General features: G+C 39.1%; 1 protein-coding gene across 6 annotated transcripts in view; it reads right to left on the bottom strand.

Annotated features, from left to right (window-relative positions):
- Positions 1 to 552: 552 nt before the first annotated feature.
- JAKMIP2 (janus kinase and microtubule interacting protein 2) overlaps positions 553 to 20,010 on the bottom strand; it is a 179,649-nt gene continuing 160,191 nt past the window's right edge. For 2 of the 6 annotated variants that reach the window (XM_058732565.1, XM_058732560.1), the window contains 3 exons: positions 16,938 to 17,003; positions 13,664 to 13,733; positions 553 to 6,221 (listed from right to left, as the gene is read on the bottom strand). In XM_058732565.1, the coding sequence (XP_058588548.1) occupies positions 13,683 to 13,733; positions 16,938 to 17,003 (117 nt within the window). In that variant the 3' untranslated portion in view covers positions 553 to 6,221; positions 13,664 to 13,682. Of the gene's footprint in view, positions 6,222 to 13,663; positions 13,734 to 16,937; positions 17,004 to 20,010 lie in introns of those variants that run through there. The other 4 variants (XM_058732561.1, XM_058732562.1, XM_058732559.1 and 1 more) reach the window with 4 other exon arrangements.

Genomic DNA, 20,010 nt, shown 5'->3' with positions numbered 1-20,010 from the left:
TACCATTATTAGTTTTAGTGGTTCTTAACAATGACCTACAAAATTGTACCTCATATTGTGCCATCTTGGTTCTTTGTTTGATGCATACATGGGTTGTTTCCCACATTAAACTATAAGCTCTTTGAGGGTAGCCCCATACATACCAGGCCATAAGAATGGGTACATAATGGATGCTCACATAATACATACTTGTTAACTTGCTACATCTAGTGACTCTGTACAATAGAGAACAAAGGCGGTGGATAAAGGAAAAGAAATTATCTGGAATAAGGATGGCAAATACCGGTTAAGATTCTCTCCCAAGTTACACTCAGAGCAGGCATGCTGAATGATCATTGTTCCCTCCTCAGAAGTATAAATTCTGCCTTCGATTCTTCACCACAGTGCTCCTGACAGGTGCAATAAAAATTCAGAGTGAACACATGAGGAGAAAAATGTTTCCTATCCTTGATCACTGTCATTATACCGATAGCTCTGATTTGCTTGAGCCTGTTTTTCAAAATACAGTTAAGCACAACAAGACAAAAACAAAAACCTATGAACGATGCAAGATAAAGTTTTAAAAAATGCAGCTTGTTTTATTTTTATATAAACTAAAACACCAGAGCTCATTGATTCCTATATTAAATACATAAATTATAAAATAACCATTCATAAAACTTTACATACAATAAATTGATTCCCATCTCTACGGTAATACATACATTACATGTACATGTTCAGTGTACTTCAGAGGGATCATCCTGGTGAAACTCAGTCAATTTGTGTTTCTCTCGCATTAATAAACAAGCACTGAACCAATATATGGAGTCATGCTAATGAGATGGAGATAAAGAACCCCAAATGAGGCAGTTGATTGGATGAAAGCTCTGAGAAATTGGTCCCCTGGCCACATTAGTATAGTAGGCATCTGGGGAATCATGTATTCAAATACACTGGCTCTCTACTTGAGTCCCCAAAGAATTGTATCTTGAAGGTTAAAACACGCATAAACCCTTCTTGGAACGAGATTTTTAGCTGAAAAAATAATGGGATTGTGGGATAATATTAATGCTGTAGATCATACTGGACTTTCTGTTGCTCTTTCTAGAAAACCAGTGGCATCACTACAAGGCTGGTTCCCGGCCTGAGTAATTGGAAAACCAATCAGTAGTTCTTTGCCTCAGTCAACAACAGGGAATCGTGGTAGTGAACTGAAGGTAGGGGAGGAAGGAGAAGAGGCAGGGAAGGAGGAGAGCACAGACACCAGATGCTAACCCAAAATATGAGTTACCTAGCAGCATCAGAAAAACCCCTTCCTGAAGTCCTCAGTCCTAGGACAGAAGTACACATCTAGTAAGTGCTCACACCATCATACTATGTACAGAATATATATGCGCATATATGTACATATTTATAAAAGTGTTTGGATTTTGATCTGTCTCATTGTAAGAAGTTACTATAGTTAATGGGGAAAAAATAGGCACATTTTGTGAGATGTCAATCAAAGGTAAGTGATTGCTGTTACTATTGGATGCTGAGGATGTGCTTTTGGGAAATTGCATCACCCACACTTTAGCAAGTTTGTAGAATCTTGATTGTAGGCAAAGTTGGACACAAACTTCTTTAGCTACACCACCTCCATCCTACAGAACTTTGATATAACAAGGATGGAAATACAAGCACAGATGCAAAGATCTCAATGAGAAAACACAAATACAAAATCAGGGAACTTCACCCAGTCGGTCACCTGCATCTCTGAGTATGATACATTAGGTTGAATATAGCAAATTATAATCCTTCTATTTTTGTCACATTGCTCCTTGAAGTAGATCTTTAGTAACTTGATTAAACATTGGACTTGGACCTTCAACAAGAGGTTTCTTTAGGAAGAACTGAACTACCAAATTAAAGGCAACAAAGGAATGTGAATCTGCCCGGCCCAGTACTAAAATGAAATCACAGGATCAACTCCACCCTTCTGTTATGTCTGAATCCTCTTGCCAATACACCTGAAATTCAGTCTCAAGGTAATATATTATATAGAAGTGACAAGGCGGTTGAACAGAATGGAAGCTTTTGTCCTTTAAGACCTTGTGACCTACTGTTTTTCCTTTTAGAAAGGAGACGTCCACTTAAGGAAAGGCTCGGGCCCATCCTGAAAGCATGAACTCATGACATAAATAATCGTCTAAGGTTTGCTTTGATTACTGATCTCTCAGATGTTATATTGAGCTTTTTCAATATAGTAGATAATGTGTTGTATACATACACCATACGTATACTGTATATATGTGTATATATGTACATATATAGTGCCACTCTTTGACAGATCAAAAAAATGCAATATTTAGAAAATAAAATGGCTATGCTGTCCATCTATTTCGGTGTAACATAACACACATGATCCAATTATTTAAACATCAACACAAATTATAAATATTATTTTTACAGCTCCCATGAAAACCTAGGCAGTTTTTAAAAAACACTTCATTTTGAAACAATGAACTTTTGAATTACATTGAAGACATTCAACATGTGAATCACACAGTGGGTTTACAGAAAAAGGCGACAATAAATACGCAAAAAGGAACAAGTTTATCAAAGATTTAAACAAAAATTAGTTGCAAAAAATACTGTAGCAAAAATTATTTGGCAAAATTGTATCTTCTATATTACCAGAGAATGAATGTCCCCTTTCTACTCCAGCGATGACTGATGAGCCCTCTACATCATTTCTATCCTCCTGAAGAATCAGGCAACCTATGTGAACGCTTATTTGTGAATGGCAGAAAGATCAAAGCAAAATTTATTCTTCCACCTCTACAACCTCCCTATTGGCAATGATTTCATTTATATGACATAGGTTAAAAGGGATCTGATACTTATTTTCAGCACATTCTAGTGTTTCCTAAAATAAAATGTGGGTGACCAAAAAAAAAAAAGGTTAGACAGTTAAATTAGTAATAGATGCTTGCTAGTATAGCCAAATAATTTTTGATTTTGTTTTTCCTTCCTCATGAAAATTTTCCTGCCATGAATAACTGTGCCAGAGTGGGACTTTCATTTTAGGGCAAACTATTTTTTAATATTATAAGTTATGTTTAATTTTCCAAGAGATGAATACTTTGTTAAGAAAGATTAGGCAAATGAGCCCTGAAGAACGCTGTTCTGTTACTAACTCGTTGGCCAAATGTGTCAGGATAGTCAAGATGCAGAAATTAAAGATCAAAGTGGGGATTATGTACTCTCTTTAAGAAGTTCAGCCACAGTAAGCCTCTTCATTACTAATGAGACACTCTTTACTGTTGCTAAACATTATCTGCAAGGGAAGCATTCATTTAAATATAATTCATTTCTGTAGATCCATGAGTGAAACACACATTTACAATTTTGTTAAATTTTTTGTAATTGTTGAGTAACAGATAGATGTACCTACCAAAATATTCAGCCTCATTCAAAGATATGTTAATTATGAGGATCAGAAGTAAGACTTGGTAAAATATCACCATTTAGCCTAAAATCTAGAGAACTTTGCTCATCTCTTGAATGTTAAACAAAGAATCTCTCCTTTTGCATTCACCCTAAAAACATCAAAAGCTGCTTAGATGGTCATCCTACCTGTATTGTTCTTGTATGATTTAATGTGTGTGTGATACAATCAGATTTATAACAGATAAGGTACATGATCAAGCCACACTAGTTTACAAATGTTTCTGATCATTTAAACCAAAGTCAGTGTTTAGATATAAAATTTAATATAAAGTTTCTTGGTGGAAAAAGCAAGATGAAGAGAAAGAAAGTAGGTATGATATAGCAGATGGAGTATGAATTTGCTCAGATGGACCCTGGAATGGCCAATAAAGAGCAACGGAAGACAGAAGTCAAAGACTGGGAAGAATAATTTATCCTCCTCCATATATTCTGAGACTTGAAAGGGCTGGGTCACAGACGGCAGTGGCACCTTCTTTTACATTGTCTGCACAACGAATGTGCTGTTCATATTTAGTGTGGAAACTACCTAGTTGAATACAGAACCCAGCAGAAGGATATTTTGTATATTCCCAGTAGGATATATTACTGTACATCTCCCCAAAATTAAAGAGATAATCAGACTAATTATGTGATAACTATCGGTTTACTCCAAGCCTTAATTTCATAGTTGGCTCTCCTAAGATAAAAGTGAAGTTTGGTATCATGGCATGCATATGCAATAAAGAGAGCTAGGAGATGCTTATCAGTGAGATGATATTCTTCTATCTTGTTCAAAAGCATGAGATGATCTATTTACTATAGGTTATCAGAGATCCTGGCTCTGGATCTCTCAACCTTTATTGCTAGCAATATCCCAGGTAGTTTGATGGGAAAGCTTCAGTGCTGCAGTGCTTAGATTTAACCAGATGGAAGCACTATTTTATGACACAGGGGACTCTTTCTCAACAATATAAGAAAGTCAAATAATACAGCAGTCATAATTTTACAAAGCACTTTGTGCTACTTTAAGCACCTCTTGTTCGAGAATTGCAAAAAAAAAGAAAACTTTATGAAAAAGCATTTAACCTCATTTTGCAGATGAGGAAACTGAGGCACAGAGAGGTTAAGTGACTGGGCCAAAGATACCTGGATCAGCAGTAAATATAAGGACAAAAAGTGGGACCCCAGCATTCTAGCCTTTCTTGCCTATTCTTCAGTTATTGTTCTGGCTTTGAAAATGCCAGTGCTAAAACCAAAGAATAAGATACTGAACTCATGTCTGGAAGGATTTGTGTAGCATTTCATAGAAAGAGTTTCTGGTTCCCCACACATTCTTTAGGCATGGGAGATCTAGCCCTGTAAATAAAACCTTGACAATTTGAAAAATTGAGGCTGTTTTGTTATCTACAGTCAATGAGGTGTAAAATTAGGTTTCAGGAACATTTACTGGCTCTCAGAGCTGAATCCAAGACTAAGTATTACATAACTTAGGAAAAGTACCAGTCTTCTAATTGCCTCTGGTAGAAAATGACCTTATCATAACATATGTTGCTTCTGTATAAAAAAAGTAGAGCTGTCTTGCTGTGGTCAGCTCTCTGGGGGAAAAAATGTTATCAGTCTAAATGACAAGAGGTCAGAATGCTCTAGGCATATCAGGATACTTTAAAAAATAATCATCATTTTATTTAATATTCACATCTCTGTGGCAAACTCAACTGTTGGTAGAAGTTTACTTATCGCCTCTATTGTGTGTTTTTACTCAAATCGTATAACATATTTATTTGCAGGCATTTTAAGCAGCCATTTGAAAACCGGTATTTTAGAAATGGATTCAAAGATGCTCTCTGGCCCGTGTTCCCTATAGACGTTGGCATTCGAAAAAGAACTACGTCAGGGAGCTTGTGATTTAGAGCATCGTCTTCTTAATTTTCGATAGCAATGAGATCAGTCTGTTCGTGGAGGAACACAGATGTGACAGAAGGCCAGGGAAGCATCAAATCTGCTTTTATTATGTTACATTTGCCGAGGTCCTTTGCCTCGCCTCGTTGCCAGTTTAGTTGGGGCTCACTGTGATCCTCCGTCACCTGTGGAATGCATTCCACAAGCTTCACCTTTTGCAGAAAGACCAACGGGAGACTGCTTTTCTTCCCATTCACACTGTAGATGTCTCTGTTCCTGAGTTTTAAACAACAATAAAGACAAAAAGCAAATCCCTGTAGTAAGAAACCAGACTTTTCAAATGAAACATTTTATTGTAAATAGCTCCTCATAGGTATTCCTCGTGCTTCATTCCCCACCCTCCCTTGTTTTTTGTTTGTTTGTTTCGATTTTTTAAAATGTTTATTTCGGGACTAGAGTTTCCATGGGGTGTAGTGTTACATTAAAATGATCCCCCTGCACAGCAGGGGTAGAATGTTTCTTTGTAACTTTGGTTCCATGCCCAAGACACATCTTTCCTTGATCTGCTGAAACTGTTTCCATTGCTGATTTTTTTTCTTTACACAATATATGTTTATACTTCTTCTCTTCTGGTTTGACATATACATGTTTCATTAAATGCAGCATATATTGTAGATTTTCAACAGGGTCATGTAGGAACTGTCAAGTAAGAAACCTTGAATAATGGCTTTAAAATACACAGTTGTAGTCCTGGCTACAGGGTAGTTCTTAGCATTTGATCTCCCTCTCACTGTTGTAAACATTTCTGCCATCTTTGAAGGTTTAGAGGCATTTGCCTTTCTGGGGTCTTATCCATGTTTTCGGTTACTCTGTAAAACAGAGGGAAAATTCTTTAATCATCATTTCTGTCCATGGCTGAAACCGGAAAAAAGCTCTTTTTTTTTTCTAAAGAAAAAAAAAATTATTTACCACCTCTTTGAGCTCTACGATTTTAAGTTACATCAATGAAGTTTCTAAGCTTAATTACTTTGATTTTAAGTGAGAAAACAGAATGATCTATTTTCAGGGTTATTGCAACATAATGCACATAAAGCAATTAACAGTTCTTGTTTCATAATAAGTGGCCTGACATATTAGCAATTATGATTGTTGCCTTTTCTTCTGTGGCCTTCTAAGACAATACCTTAAGAAGCTCTAATGAATTATATCCCCAAATATAAATGTAAGATTTTAAAAAGGCAGGTCTGTCTATGCCCTTCAATGATTTACTTTTATGTCACACTTCCTCCTCAACAATTGTATCCAGTACCAGATGGTCTCCACCCTGAGGTCCTGACCTGGGAACTATGCCATACAGTGTTTCTTCATTGGCTCCAGTGATCTTCCTGAAAGAGGTACGTCCCTGGACTATGCCAGTTAGGATTCCTATCCCTATTCCTCTTTAAGTCTCTATGTCTGGGTTTTTAGTTGGTTAGAAGTTAAGGACATAATAATCTCTTCCTCCAAACAGGCAAAGACAGCACAGAGGACATGCTATCATGTACTATTTAAGAACCTGGCCTGTTTCTATATAATATATATACAAATATACTATATGTATACAAATATATATACTATATGTATATAGTATATGTATGTGTGTGTATAAAATAAATATGTAAACATAGAAAGTCTTTTACTTACAAACTTTCAATTTATACATTCTCAGAGATAAATCCTAAATTCTGTTTCAAAACACACAGGCATCATTTCTGCCTGTCACAACTGAAGTAAAGCCCATCATTTGAATAAAAACATGTTGGTTTAAAAAAAAAAAGGGGGGCTTGTAGTCTCCCAGAATATTAAATTTCTGTACAGTGAGTATCTGTAAAGGAACTAGGAGCAAAGCCACATTTATTCAAACGGGCATTCCGAATACATGAAGCACTAGCCATCGATGACCAATTTTCAGTCAGCTAAAGGTCAGTACACTATAACTCAAACTGTATAGAATATAAATTCATCTTGGTTCTGAAAGCTGATATTACAGAACCTCAAGGATTCTTTTCAGTGGGTTCCTTAATTTCAGTGAGCTTTAGTTTCCTCCTCTGTAAAATAGCGATTGCAGCTATCATTTCTGAGAATTTACTACCTGCCACCAGACTCAAAGTGAATGAGCACAGTGATGTCACTTCTGACCTGTGACTCTAGTATCCAAGTACCCACCATGCCAGTTGATTCATAGATGACACTTAGCGAATATTAGTCGGGTCCAATCGGCAGACTACTTATGTTCACCATTCTTGAGGGTTTTCTAACTGCTAGAAGGTAGTTTAGATCCTAATTTATGGGCCACATATTTAGAGGCATATTGATTAACAAACTGTAGCCACATCCTGATCTCTAGTTACCACAAGTAACTGTAAATCCTGGACAGCAGTCACGCCCTTTTCCTGCTTTCTGTGTCTCTATAAAGGTCACCACGACCCAACCAACTGTACCATCCAGACCCCTAAGGGCCTTCATGACACCTTGGATTCCATCAGTCCTCATATACAGTTTATCATATGGCAGAATATTCAATAAAAGATAGCTCTTATTATTGCCTCCATTTTACAGATGAGGAAACTGCCCCATGAGAAAGGCAGGAAATATTGAATGAAATGTAACTGAAGTCAGAAGATCAGGGGAGGCTTCCCTGAGTCCCTGATTTTACACTGAGATGGGCAGTACAAACGGATATTAAATAGTTGACCATGGTGTGGGAAACATGTGGCCCAAGTAGATGCAAGTATGTCTCATAATGCATGATCCAGGACAGAATGCTTGCTATGTCCTAGGAAGTTGGCTTTTAATGAGTCTTTCTATGTGCCAGGTACTATATTGGTTGCTTTACTTATATAACATCAGTTAATCCTTAGGAAAATAGTAGATGCTAATACTTGCTAATTTTTATATTAAGAAATTAATGTTTAGAGAAGTATAATAGTATTTATTTTGTAGAATCACTCTATTAAATACAATAGATATGAAATGTACTCTTTCAACCACAAAAGAGATAACCTCTTCCTCTTCCTTACCATAATATCATCACTACCATTAAGAAGTATTTATTGATTGGGGCACCTGGTAGCACAGTTTGTTAAGCGTCCAAATCTTGACCTCGGCTCAGGTCATGACCTCATGGTTTGTGAGTTCAAGCCCTGCATGGGGCTCTGTGCTGATGGCGAGGAGCCTGCTTGGGACTCTCACTCCCTCTGTCTCTCTGCCCCTCCCCTGCTTGTGTACCCCTTCTTTCTTTCTCTCAAAATAAGTATATAAACTCAAGCAAATAAAAATAAAGGTAAAAATAATAAAAAAGAAGTATTTATTGATGGCCAACTATAAGCTAGGCACTATCTGGGTATTGGGGTTACAAGGACGAAGAAAACATGTATGGTCCCTGCCTTCATGAACCTATATACAATGAGGGAGAGAGGCATTATTAATTAAAAACAGCAACAACAATAACACAAGCCAAATGCACATGAAATGTTGCTGGGAGTGAAATCAAGGAAGATTTCCCTGCAGGAATCACAAGTGAGCTGAGTTCTGAAGGATGAGTGAGTAGGTGTTTACTAGATAAAGCAGGGTTGAAAGTACCATGCACACAAAGACTGTGTGGGCAAACCCCTGTGGCAGGCAGAAGGGAGCAAGACTCATCAAGGGAGATCCTAGAGCAAGAAAACCCCAAAGAGACTGTCTGCAGTGAGATCACACAGGGCTCTGTTGGCCACAGGAAGGAATTGGGATTTCCCCCTAATAATGATACTTTCCCAGGAATGGGGCATGATTAGATTTGTTTCCTAAAACGGACTCAGTGGCCGTGTGGAGAGTGAGTTATAAGAGTGTCTGGAGAAACAATGAACTGAGTTAGTAGGGTATCCCCACTAGGAAGTTGGGGTATTTGTTCATGTATCCTTTCCTTTGTTCACTTATTCTTGAGGTTATTCTCCAATGACATATAAAGAACAAATCACACACTTATCTTTGTATTACACTACTATGCTATCAAGGGCTACAATCTAACATGTCATAAATCTGCTTTCAATTTACCCAACTATTCACTCATTCTTCTGTCTACCCTTTTGTCCATATGTCAACGTAAAATGTATTTAGCACCTAGTATGTATAAGACACTGTTGTAGACATTGAAGATACAAAGATAAAGCATAAGACCTACTCTATGCTTTCTTAATAGTCTATGTAAGACAGATAGGGAAACATTCTTAATATGACTAGATGAAGGCTAATAGATACATCTACATAAAGAAAGACTGATTAACTGGCATACAATGATTCATCTTACAGACCTGTCCTACCAATATAAAAGAATAAGGAGCGAAATTCTTTATTTGAAACAATAAATATAGTAGAGTTTCTGTTGCCATCTGTTTTCCACAGGCTACCTGCAGGCCTTGGTGGGAGGAGAGACTGAAAATTATAAATAAGAAATGAACATTTGCATATTTTAATGGAGAATTTGTAACTAATGACCTGTGGCTGTTCTTATACTGCAGTATATGTTTTTAAAGGTTTTTTTTTTTTTTTTTTTGGATCAGAACAATAATACAGTATTATGTGACTTTTAATATGTTTTATGTTACTAGACAGGAAGTGAAAATACAGAGCTATCAGGTTCAAGAGTTTGTGGCTGAAACAGGAATCATTAAAAAGGAACCAGGGTACAGGTGCCTGGGTGGCTCAGTCGGTTACTCTTCCGACTTCGGCTCAGGTCATGATCTCGTGGTTCGTGAGTTTAAGCCCTGCGCTGGGCTCTGTGCTGACAGCTCAGACCCCGGAGCCTGCTTCAGATTCTGTGTTTCCCTCTCTCTCTGCCACCCCTCCCCTGCTTGTGCTTTGTCTCTGTCTGTCTGTCTCTCTCAAAATAAATAAACATTAAAAAAAATTAAAAAGAGAAAAAAGGAACCAGAGTATGTAGACAAAGAATCATGATCACCTGTTTTCTGTCTGGTCTTCCAAACTTCATAATGAACAGAGCTGGTTCTATTATGTTCTTTATTAAACTGTCCCTCTTCAGAAGAACAGGGTTTTCAGTGGGTTATTGTAACCTGGATATAACAACCCAGTGATAGCTATTTCTGTACTCCTCTCATTTTCTTCTTTCCTTTGTCTCCCGAAATAACTAATATGAAAGAATTTGTGGTACCCTACTTATTTCGAGTAAATATACAGAATGCATGGACAGATGATATCTCCTAAAACTACCTGGGGTTCCCCTCCTTAAGATAAAAGTCCCAATATAATCCACGGACTTGCATTACTTAGCAGCCACTGAGAGCAATAAGGCAATAAGGGCGCCTTCTTGGGAGCCTTCAGCAGCTTCTAGATCATCACTGACAAAAATGACTTAGGTAACTGTAATTGCTAAAGGGAAAAAAAGCATGAGTCGCTTCACTTTAAGGAGGATAACTTTAAATATACTTTAAGTTAGTCTTGGGTTTAAGAGCAGAATATAAACCCTTAATTTAGTAGGAAAAATATTTTTATGATTATGTGTGTAGCATGCCTTTACTCTCTGCAGACAAGCCAAGCATTTTTCTCCCTGATTTTTTTTCCTATTTCTAGCTCATCTGCTATGGAGATAAAAGTGGCATTAATCAATTTCCAGGCATGTCTTATTTAAATCTAGATTACTCCCTGAAAAGAGGAGATGAAACGGCAACTACTTGTTCTGGTTTAGGTGGTAAACTACTTGATAATGCTAGAGGTTATAATTTCAAACTTATATATTGACAAATTCAGTAAACACGATAGCCAGCTTTTAAAAATAATACCAGCTAAGAGTTGCTGATGATTGAACTATGTTCCAAGTGATGCAATTAGTCCTTTATATGCACAATCTCATTTAGTTCTCTCACTATAATACCATGGTGTGGGTAATACAACCACTTTACAGACAAGGAAACCTAATCTCAGGTGGATTAAAGCTACCACGCCATAGCTTGTAAATGGCAGGATCCAAATTTAACAGTATATCTAACTTCGAAGTTGTAACTCTAAACTACTCAGCCATTTTCCCATACGTATTTTAGACTCCCCAGATTCCTTGTCACATTGATCTGCTATATCCTTATTACTTATAATCATGATCTTTCATTCAACAGACAATTACTAAGTGTCTGTTATGTGCTACTCTGGAGGAAAAGCAAATTAAGTCTTGTACAACCCTCAAAGAGTCACACAAAATGGGAAAAGGTAGAGAGATGAGCACAATGTAATTTCAAAACCCACTAGCCCAGCAGTACCACCCACATTTCAGAAGACACCTCTGATTGCTTATATATACAAACAGAAATGGCGCTCACAAAGTGACAGCAATGCCCTCTCCTTTGGGAGGCAGCGTGGTGCTTAAAAGTGGCTAAAAGCCTTTAGAGTGAGGGTCTGGGTACAAATACTAATCTTGCCAATTGTAGCTCTACGGACTTGGAAGTTCCCGTGCTACTGTTTCTCCAACTGTAAAGAAAGGAATAAAAGCAGCCCTTACTTTACAGGGGGCATTTTGAGGATTACTGTATCTATAGCTCAGAACAGCCCCTGGCGTGTAAGGGTAAGCCATTAATGATGTGACTGTTCGAACCTACCCATTTTCTGACTAGTATTGATGAGTTTTGATTTTTCTCCCCTCAATTACCACATAGTACTTGTGTCCTGTTTCTTTATTATTCTTGGTGGGGGAGGGCTATTCGTTTTCTGACGCTCTGGCCATTCCTACCTCGTCCTAGAAAATCTCACCCATTTCACCTTACATTTTCATTCAATTTAAGAGACACAGTCTTTTTCCTATGTTCTGCAGGATTACCATCCTTCTTGGCAGACAAAGGACGGCTGGCAGGCTGAACAGAAACTCTTTTGGAAGAAAGCATAAAGCCAGAAGGTTGGTTATATGAGGACATAAACTTTCTGGGCATATATGCTTAACTGCTTCCTTGTATCAGGCCATGCTAATGTACTTTTGCTTGTCGGTTCCTCACGTAGGTAACAGGGTTGATACCCATGGAGAGAAAGTGTCTCTTCTCTATTTTTCAACTTGCTATAGAAAATGTTGAATAACATGAGGCCCAGGGAAGATCCCTGTGTAATGGAACTTAAGAGAAAATCAAAGTGGACACAGACCATGACGTATGGATTTAGAAGAGCACCTGGCCCTTGCTCATTTTTAAATAATGCTATTACGAGGTGCAGTTTCTGTACCTGGGGAGACATCAGACTCACCTGGTATGCCTGTTAGAAACACAGACTGGTCCTTGCTTTCCACCTTTCCCACCCCTCCATCTCACCTCCTCCTCCAGTAACCTGATCCACTGAGTTGGAGGTAAGGACTTGGAACCTGTATTTTTCATAGCTTTGGGAATCAGTGTCTAAGATTATTTATACATGTATTCGTGAGACACAGACTTGATCATTGAGAAGTAATAAAGCTCTCGTTTTTCTATATGGGCACTGAAAGTTAGCTTACTTGAAAAGAAGATCCAATTTCACTTAATAGCCTGCTTTCCTGAATTCTGATGAAATCAGACTGGGAGAAGGGGTTAAAAATAATCAGCCATTTTTAGCTTGTTAGGTTTACAGAATCAGAATTTTCAAGCTGGATGAGATACTAAAAATATACTGATATTTCTTCATTTTGCAGAGAGGGAAGCAAATCCTTCCATATATTAAAAGACTGATGAGAATACTAAGCCCCATAAACACCATGACTTCCCAAAGCAACACGGTTAACTAGAACAATATTCTTGATTTCCATATTTGGTGGTTGCTTTATTTTTTTTAATAATCACCCAAATGGGGGACCCCTGGTTGGCTCAGTCGGTTCGGGATCCGACTTCAGCTCAGGTCATAATCTCACAGTCTGTGAGTTCGAGCCCTGCATGGGGCTCTGTGCTGACAGCTCAGAGCCTGGAGCCTGCTTCGGAATCTGTGTCTCCCCCTCTCTCTGCCCCTCCCCTGGTCATGCTCTGTCTCTCTCTGTCTCAAAAACAAATAAAAACACTTAAAAATTTTTTTTAAAAATCACCCAAATGGACTGGATCTATTTCTCCCTTTTTTTACTTTAATTATTTTTTTTTAATTGAAGCACAGATGATACACAACGTTATGTTAGTTCCAGGTGATCTGTTTCTCATTTTATGGCATTTAAGCTAACCAAACCAAATGTATTTGTGTTTTTTTTTAAACCAAACAAACATGGGCATTACTAGTAACCGTATAAAGCATCCTTCTGATCAAACACCTCTTAGAACCACATTTTGAGAATTAAATGAAATCTTACCTGAAGAGGCACCTTGACATCAAGGCCATAGAATAAAGGCAAGAGAGAAGAACAAGAATAGAAACAGAAACTGCAGAAGAAAAAGAAGAAGATTACATAAATCTGAATTTCTGTAGTGTCAACAAAACCTCAAGCTTTTCCACTTCACTCAGGTCTGACCACTTGTCACATACATACCAAGGACCTTTTGTTTAAAACAAACAAACAAACAAACATGTTTTACTTATCTATTGGCAAAATAATGTGAGGACTAACTGGTGTCAACTAACATCAACTGATACATTTTACAACTGAGGTGGTCTAATAGATCATGGATCTAAGCTCCTAATTCTTTAAGTGAGAAAAGTAAGCACTGAACGGTTCATTAACAGTCTAATTGCATGTAATTTCATGTCATAGTAAAGCCTTCAATTTAGACCTCCTGGATCCTACTTTATTATATATTATTGTCTGTTTTTTAATGTGTGGCAGGGTAAATAAAAACTACAAAAATATGATCAGAGTATCCACTTCATCACTTACTGCTATCATTGTTTGGTTAATGTGAAGAAGGCATAGCAGAGAGAATATTAATACGTAAGGTAAACCTATGATAAATTATCCGCAGTGGGCTACTCCTGAGGTAGAAATGCAGACGCTATCAGTAATTACATCAGGACAGCAGGTGTATCCTGGGTCTACCCTGGATGAGCCAGGATGTGTGGTATGAAAGGTGCTTGTACATCAGAGGACGCCTTAGATAATGAATGAATGCATGCTGCTGTTCAAACCTCCATGCTTCGCAGATATTCTCTTTCTTTGACTCATAGAACTTAAATGGAGTCTGAATTGTGTCTCTTCGCTGAGAACTTTCTCCAGAAAAGCAGATACTTGGGTGGACAGACATGCTTGCATAGCAGTGGTGCATAACCAACTGCATACTAATTGTAGAAGGTCACAGGTCAGATCAGTGGTTTTCAAATACCAATTTCCTTGGTGAGGTACTCCTACAGAGTCAGACTTTGACCTTGTTATCACACTTCAGGACCATTTTGTCAGACACGACTTCCTTGAATAAGGGTGGTGTATGGCATTCTAATGTTGAGCATGTTATCCTCATGTGTCTTTTAAGGCCACTGTTTACAGGGCTCTGGCTTCACCATAGCAAAATTGTAGGGACAAGTTATAAACATGGTGCTAAGAGCCATGTGTTGGTGACTGTTCTGGGAGTCTGGAAAGCAGAAACTCTGTCCTTTTTCTTTTTTTGTTTTTTTTTTTGTTTTTTTCCCATTCTTCGAAGATGGAGAGTGGTAAAATGATGCCTGTAGTAGAAGATGGAGGGGAAAGGAGGCTTCCTCTACTCCTCTGAGGTCAGATATCAGCGCCGCCTCTCGGGGCAGGAGGAAAGGCCCATCACCTCGCTGGCAATGAGATTCTTTGTCCAGGCAGTGTGGTGGGCCGAACGTAGCACCTTGAGTCAGATACCCTGGCCTCTGGGTGTCTTGATATGGACTGGTTATATGGTCCTGGGAATGTTGTTTAATCTCTCTGACGTGTTGTTTTATTACCAGCAAAAAAGGGGATCCTGAGATCCGCTGTGTCTGTCTCACAGAGTAACTGCAGGAGAGTCAATGAAGCCGATGAAGCCTGCTTTGCATTCTGTGTCTCCCTCTTTCTCTGCCCCTCCCCTGCTCACGCTCTCTTTCTTTCTAACATAAATAAACATTAAAAAAAGAAAATGCCTAGGGTAGTGACATTAATAGATATTTTAAAAATCCACTCCCCCCCCACCCTTTTTAGTCTGGTTTTCCTTACATGAATGGGGATGGAATCAAACTGAAGTTTGTGGTTTTAATTCTGACTTCCTCTTTGTCAGCCACAAAGCTGGTTAAGACTTCGCACAGAAAATTACTAGAACCAAGAGCTAGCCATTTGAAGCTGTGGAAAATGGAAGGCATCAGGCATGTGCATTGACAACTGGAGAAGCTGGAAACAGTTCCCACCTTCTGTGGGTCTTCTTGCCAAACACTGGGAAGTCAGACTCAGTCCTTGGCTTACTGCACTTCACCTTTGCCTCATTCAGTCCCACAGAGCTAGGCAGCACACTTCTGAAATGAGGACCATTCAAATTTAAAATTTTGCAGAGGATGTGTACTTTATGTCTGGAAATTTTAAAAATTATACTTTTTAATCGAACACTCTCAGTGTTTCGTAATTTTCACATAAGTGGCCCTGTTTGTTCCTTGCAGAACCCACGAGAGGAGATGAGGGCAAGCTCTATCATCCCCATTTTATCGATAAGGCTTAGACACAAGTCTCGGTCACATACCCAAGGTCAAGTAAGTATGTGAAGACCCAGCCGACGTAAGAATCCAGGCTGCTGATGGTCTGGCTCCTGGCCCCGACCAGCTCCCTCTGATCTCCTGTGTATGGGCAGCTACAGAAGCAATTTGGGAGGAAGAAAATCCTGACCGTTGTCTCAGAAGCAGCAGATGGTTTGCTATTTTCTTCTTGGGTGCCCACGGAAGATGCTGCAAAATAGCCATATTCTTTGGCATCACAGGAATTCAGATTGGAACTCTAGGCAAAGCCGCTTGCGATTCTTGCTGTGTTCCTCAGCATGATGCTCCCGGGCATCACGGCAGGGTCACTGTTGTTGTGTTAAGATTGTTGGCCTCACTGCAGCTTGTTCAGCACTCCTGTGTGAGCCCTCTCCCGTCCCCCCACCGTGTACATTCCCAAATGCAGTCTTTCAGGACTATTACGCTTTCCCCTGAAAGTGTTGGCTGACTTGGAGGAGGCTTTCAGCCCACTGGGGGAAGTGACACGAGGGCTTCATCATCACATGTCAACCTAAGTTTCTGGACCTACTGTGGAGGGGACACTGCAGCACAAGGAAGAAAGGGCTTTTTATCAATAGTAACAGGAATGATTTTTTTTTTCAAAAAGGGACCAAAAAGATTTTGAAAAGAAAGAGCAAAGTAGAGGCACAAAACTCATGAGAAATTTCTGGAAAGGAAATGAAGATAAGAAAGGGGAAGTGAGGAAAGAAAACACCCATAGCAAAAAATAGGAATCAACACAAAAGGCAAACATGTCCAGGTTAGTTTGCTGAAGACAGAACCTTTCCTGGAATGCTGGTGACTGACTGGAGGTGAAGTTTATATTGACTGTAATAACACCTGCCTCAGCAAGATACACAGTAACAGAAGAAACACAATGCGGTGAATGAAACTCCTATTATTTTCTGGTCTAAAAGTTAAAGACTGAAATTCACACTGAATTTTACACGTACCTTTTCTTCTAAGTCCTTTATCTGTCTTTTCTGGATGTCTGTTTTATCTTCTAAGTCACGAATTCTCTGAACAAAGGAAAAGACAAAGAGTTAGTGGGTGTTAACAAGAAGACTGTTCGCCAACCTAAAACACGAAACTTGCTACGAAAACATTAACATTAGTACTCACAGCTGGAAGCATCACATATATGTTTTCCCACACCCAGAAGACGGTTGGATTACCCATACTTGTCATGCGAAAGCATGGCATTGATTGCGTATGTGTTTTTAAATTTGCTACCCCTGTCTATGCACCTGTCTCTACAGACCTATCTCTGAGAGGGAGGTAATGTTCTCACCCCAGCGTCCTCGGGCTTGGCTGTGAGGCCTATTTGGCCAGTGGAAGGTGAGTAGGAGACGCAGGAGTACCACCTGCTCATCGAGACAGCACTATGTCCTGGAATTAGCAAGCAAGAAACTAACTGTGTTGGAGCCATTGGGATTGGGATTTTTGGGTGTTGATTACCACTGTAAAAAATGGCTAGTGGTGATATACATACACAAATGCAAAGAGTCCCCTTGTTTTTTGCTACCCTTCCTTTCCAACCATGTTTCATCTCTGCTTCAGGGTAGAATTTCCTCATAAAACATGATTTGCCAATTCTCATAAAACAAAGTAGAGATAAGACTTGGGCAAAAATTCCAAAGAGACAACTGATTAAGTTAGGGGAAAACTAAACATAGCAAAAAGCATAAGGAATCCTAAGGACAAAGTAATTTCAGAACTATCTTTGAACTCACCTGTCAACTGTGTAACAAAATTCAAGTGATTTAAAAAGTGCAGATTTGAAATCAACATTACATAATTATTTGCAAGTGAAAAATAATCTTCAAATTTCTAGGCAACTAAAGGCCTTTTATGTTCATGGCACATGGTTATACAGTGTAAGTTTGTTATTTAATGCCTCTCTTGGGAATAATCAGAAAATGAGAACAGGAGTCTGAGAAGAAAACAGTGGAAGCTAAATGTGGTAATAATATAGAAAAAGAGGTTTTTATAATGCAATATGGGAAGAAGAAGAAGCTAGAACAAATACTTGAACTTGAAAATCATATCTCCCTACTCTGAAACAGTGGTTCTCAACAGAGGATGACTCTGCCCCCCAGGGGGGCTTTGGCAATGTCTGGATATCTCTTAAAGTTATTTAATGTAATCTGAGGTATATAATTCAGTGGTTTTAGAATATTCACAAAGTTATGCAACCATCATCACTATCTATCTGGACATTTTTTAGTCACATGTAGTCAATAATCACACCTAGGGTGGGGGTTGTAATCAGCATCTAATAGGCAGAGCCCAGGATGATACACCGGACAGCCCCCTACCATAGAGAATCATCTGACTAGGGTGCCTGTGTGGTTCAGTTGGTTGAACGTCCCACTCTTGATTTCGGCTTAGGTCATGATGTCATGGTTTGGGAGTTTGAGCCCCACATCAGGCTCTATGTTGACAGTGTGGAGCCTGCTTGGGATTCTCTCTCTGCCCCTCTCCCACTCACACACACATGTGCATGCTCTCTCTCACCCTCTCTTTCTCAAAATATACAAAAAACAAAATATATAAACAAAAAACAAAATATATAAAAAACAGAAAAAGAATCATCTGACCAAACATAGGGAATGAGAAGACTGAGGAATGTGCTCTAAAGGGAAGGGACTGAGGTTTGTGCAGGAGAGGATGAGGTGCTTGGGTCAGAGAGACTATCAAGGCTGACCGTGAAATTATAGGACAATGAATGATGGGTAAGAGAACGGACCTGGAAGCTAATGGTGCGTGTACACGGGAGTGACGTGTGTGCTTGTGTATATTTCCACAGTGCTGCTCAGGCGCCAAAGCTACACAATAAAAGAATAAATTTGCTAGACATTTCCACCTTGAGTGTACATGTAATTCCTTTATATGTCTACTGAATGTGGAGGCAAGTATTATCTCAACACAATCATGGACATGTGGGATTACTAGAGATTACTACAGTGTCTACTTGGCCACCAAGTGCATGTTTGTTGAGCAACTTCTTACAAAGGTCAGGACTATGCTGGATATAATGGAGAATACAGACACCAGTCCATTTTTGGTCCCAAAGAACCACTGGAATCAGACGGGGAGATGGAGTTTAAAACACAGGGAGAAACAAACTAAGTAGAAAAGGTAAACGATGGCAATGCCATTGTAATTTCATCACCAATCTCTAGTAAGTAGGACAGCATTCAGCATAAGGAAGTTGCCTATGCTTGTTAACTACATGAGTTATTTATGCTACAGTCGTGTGCTGCATGCTCTATTTCTTTCCTTTCCCATTCAATTGCCACCCCATCCAAGGGGGAACCTTCTCAGATCCAAAAGAAACCCCTTTCTATCTATCTTACCTGTCCTGCTAATCAGTACACCAAGTCACTGTTGTCCGCATCAGGACTGGGGTGAGAGCTTACTGCTAGTTCTTTCTGTTTCTAATTTAGTATATCCATCTACAGCAGCTGTGTGTACTCCTGACATGTGGAATAATCAGGGCAGGCCCTGAGTTTAAGGTGGAGAGGAACAAGCGTAAGAATAAGGGAGAGGCAGCCGGGCTGCACTCAGAATAGAACCCAAACTCCTTCAAGGCCCAGTGTGATTTAGCCTTTTCTTCCCGCTCCAACTTCACATCCACTTCACCTTGGCTCTACGTGCTCCATTTTTATGGCCTTCTCTCTGTTCCTTGACTATTCCAAATGTTCCCACAATAGAGACTTAGACTCTGTTGTCCCTATCTTCTGGGGCACTTTGCCAAGATCTTTGTGTGGCTGGTCCCTTGGGTTTTAGACATCTTCAAAGATGCCTGATCTGCCTAGCCAGTCTAAAGTGGAGAATCCTATTCCCAAACACACACACACATCGTATACTTTTCTTCATATCATTTATTGACACTCTCTGAAATTGCCTTGGTCATTGCTCATTTGTGTTGTTGCTTTGACTCTTTTCATGGGTAGGACAGACGAGAGCAGTGACCTTTATGTCTCTGTCCACCATAATATTCCTGGCACAAGCAGGCTTTCA

Source organism: Neofelis nebulosa, chromosome 1, assembly GCF_028018385.1.
Source record: "Neofelis nebulosa isolate mNeoNeb1 chromosome 1, mNeoNeb1.pri, whole genome shotgun sequence".
Classification (NCBI taxonomy): Eukaryota; Metazoa; Chordata; class Mammalia; order Carnivora; family Felidae; genus Neofelis; species Neofelis nebulosa.
The sequence above is the reverse complement of the archived record's forward strand: the minus strand, read 5'-3'. Positions and strand labels throughout refer to the sequence as shown.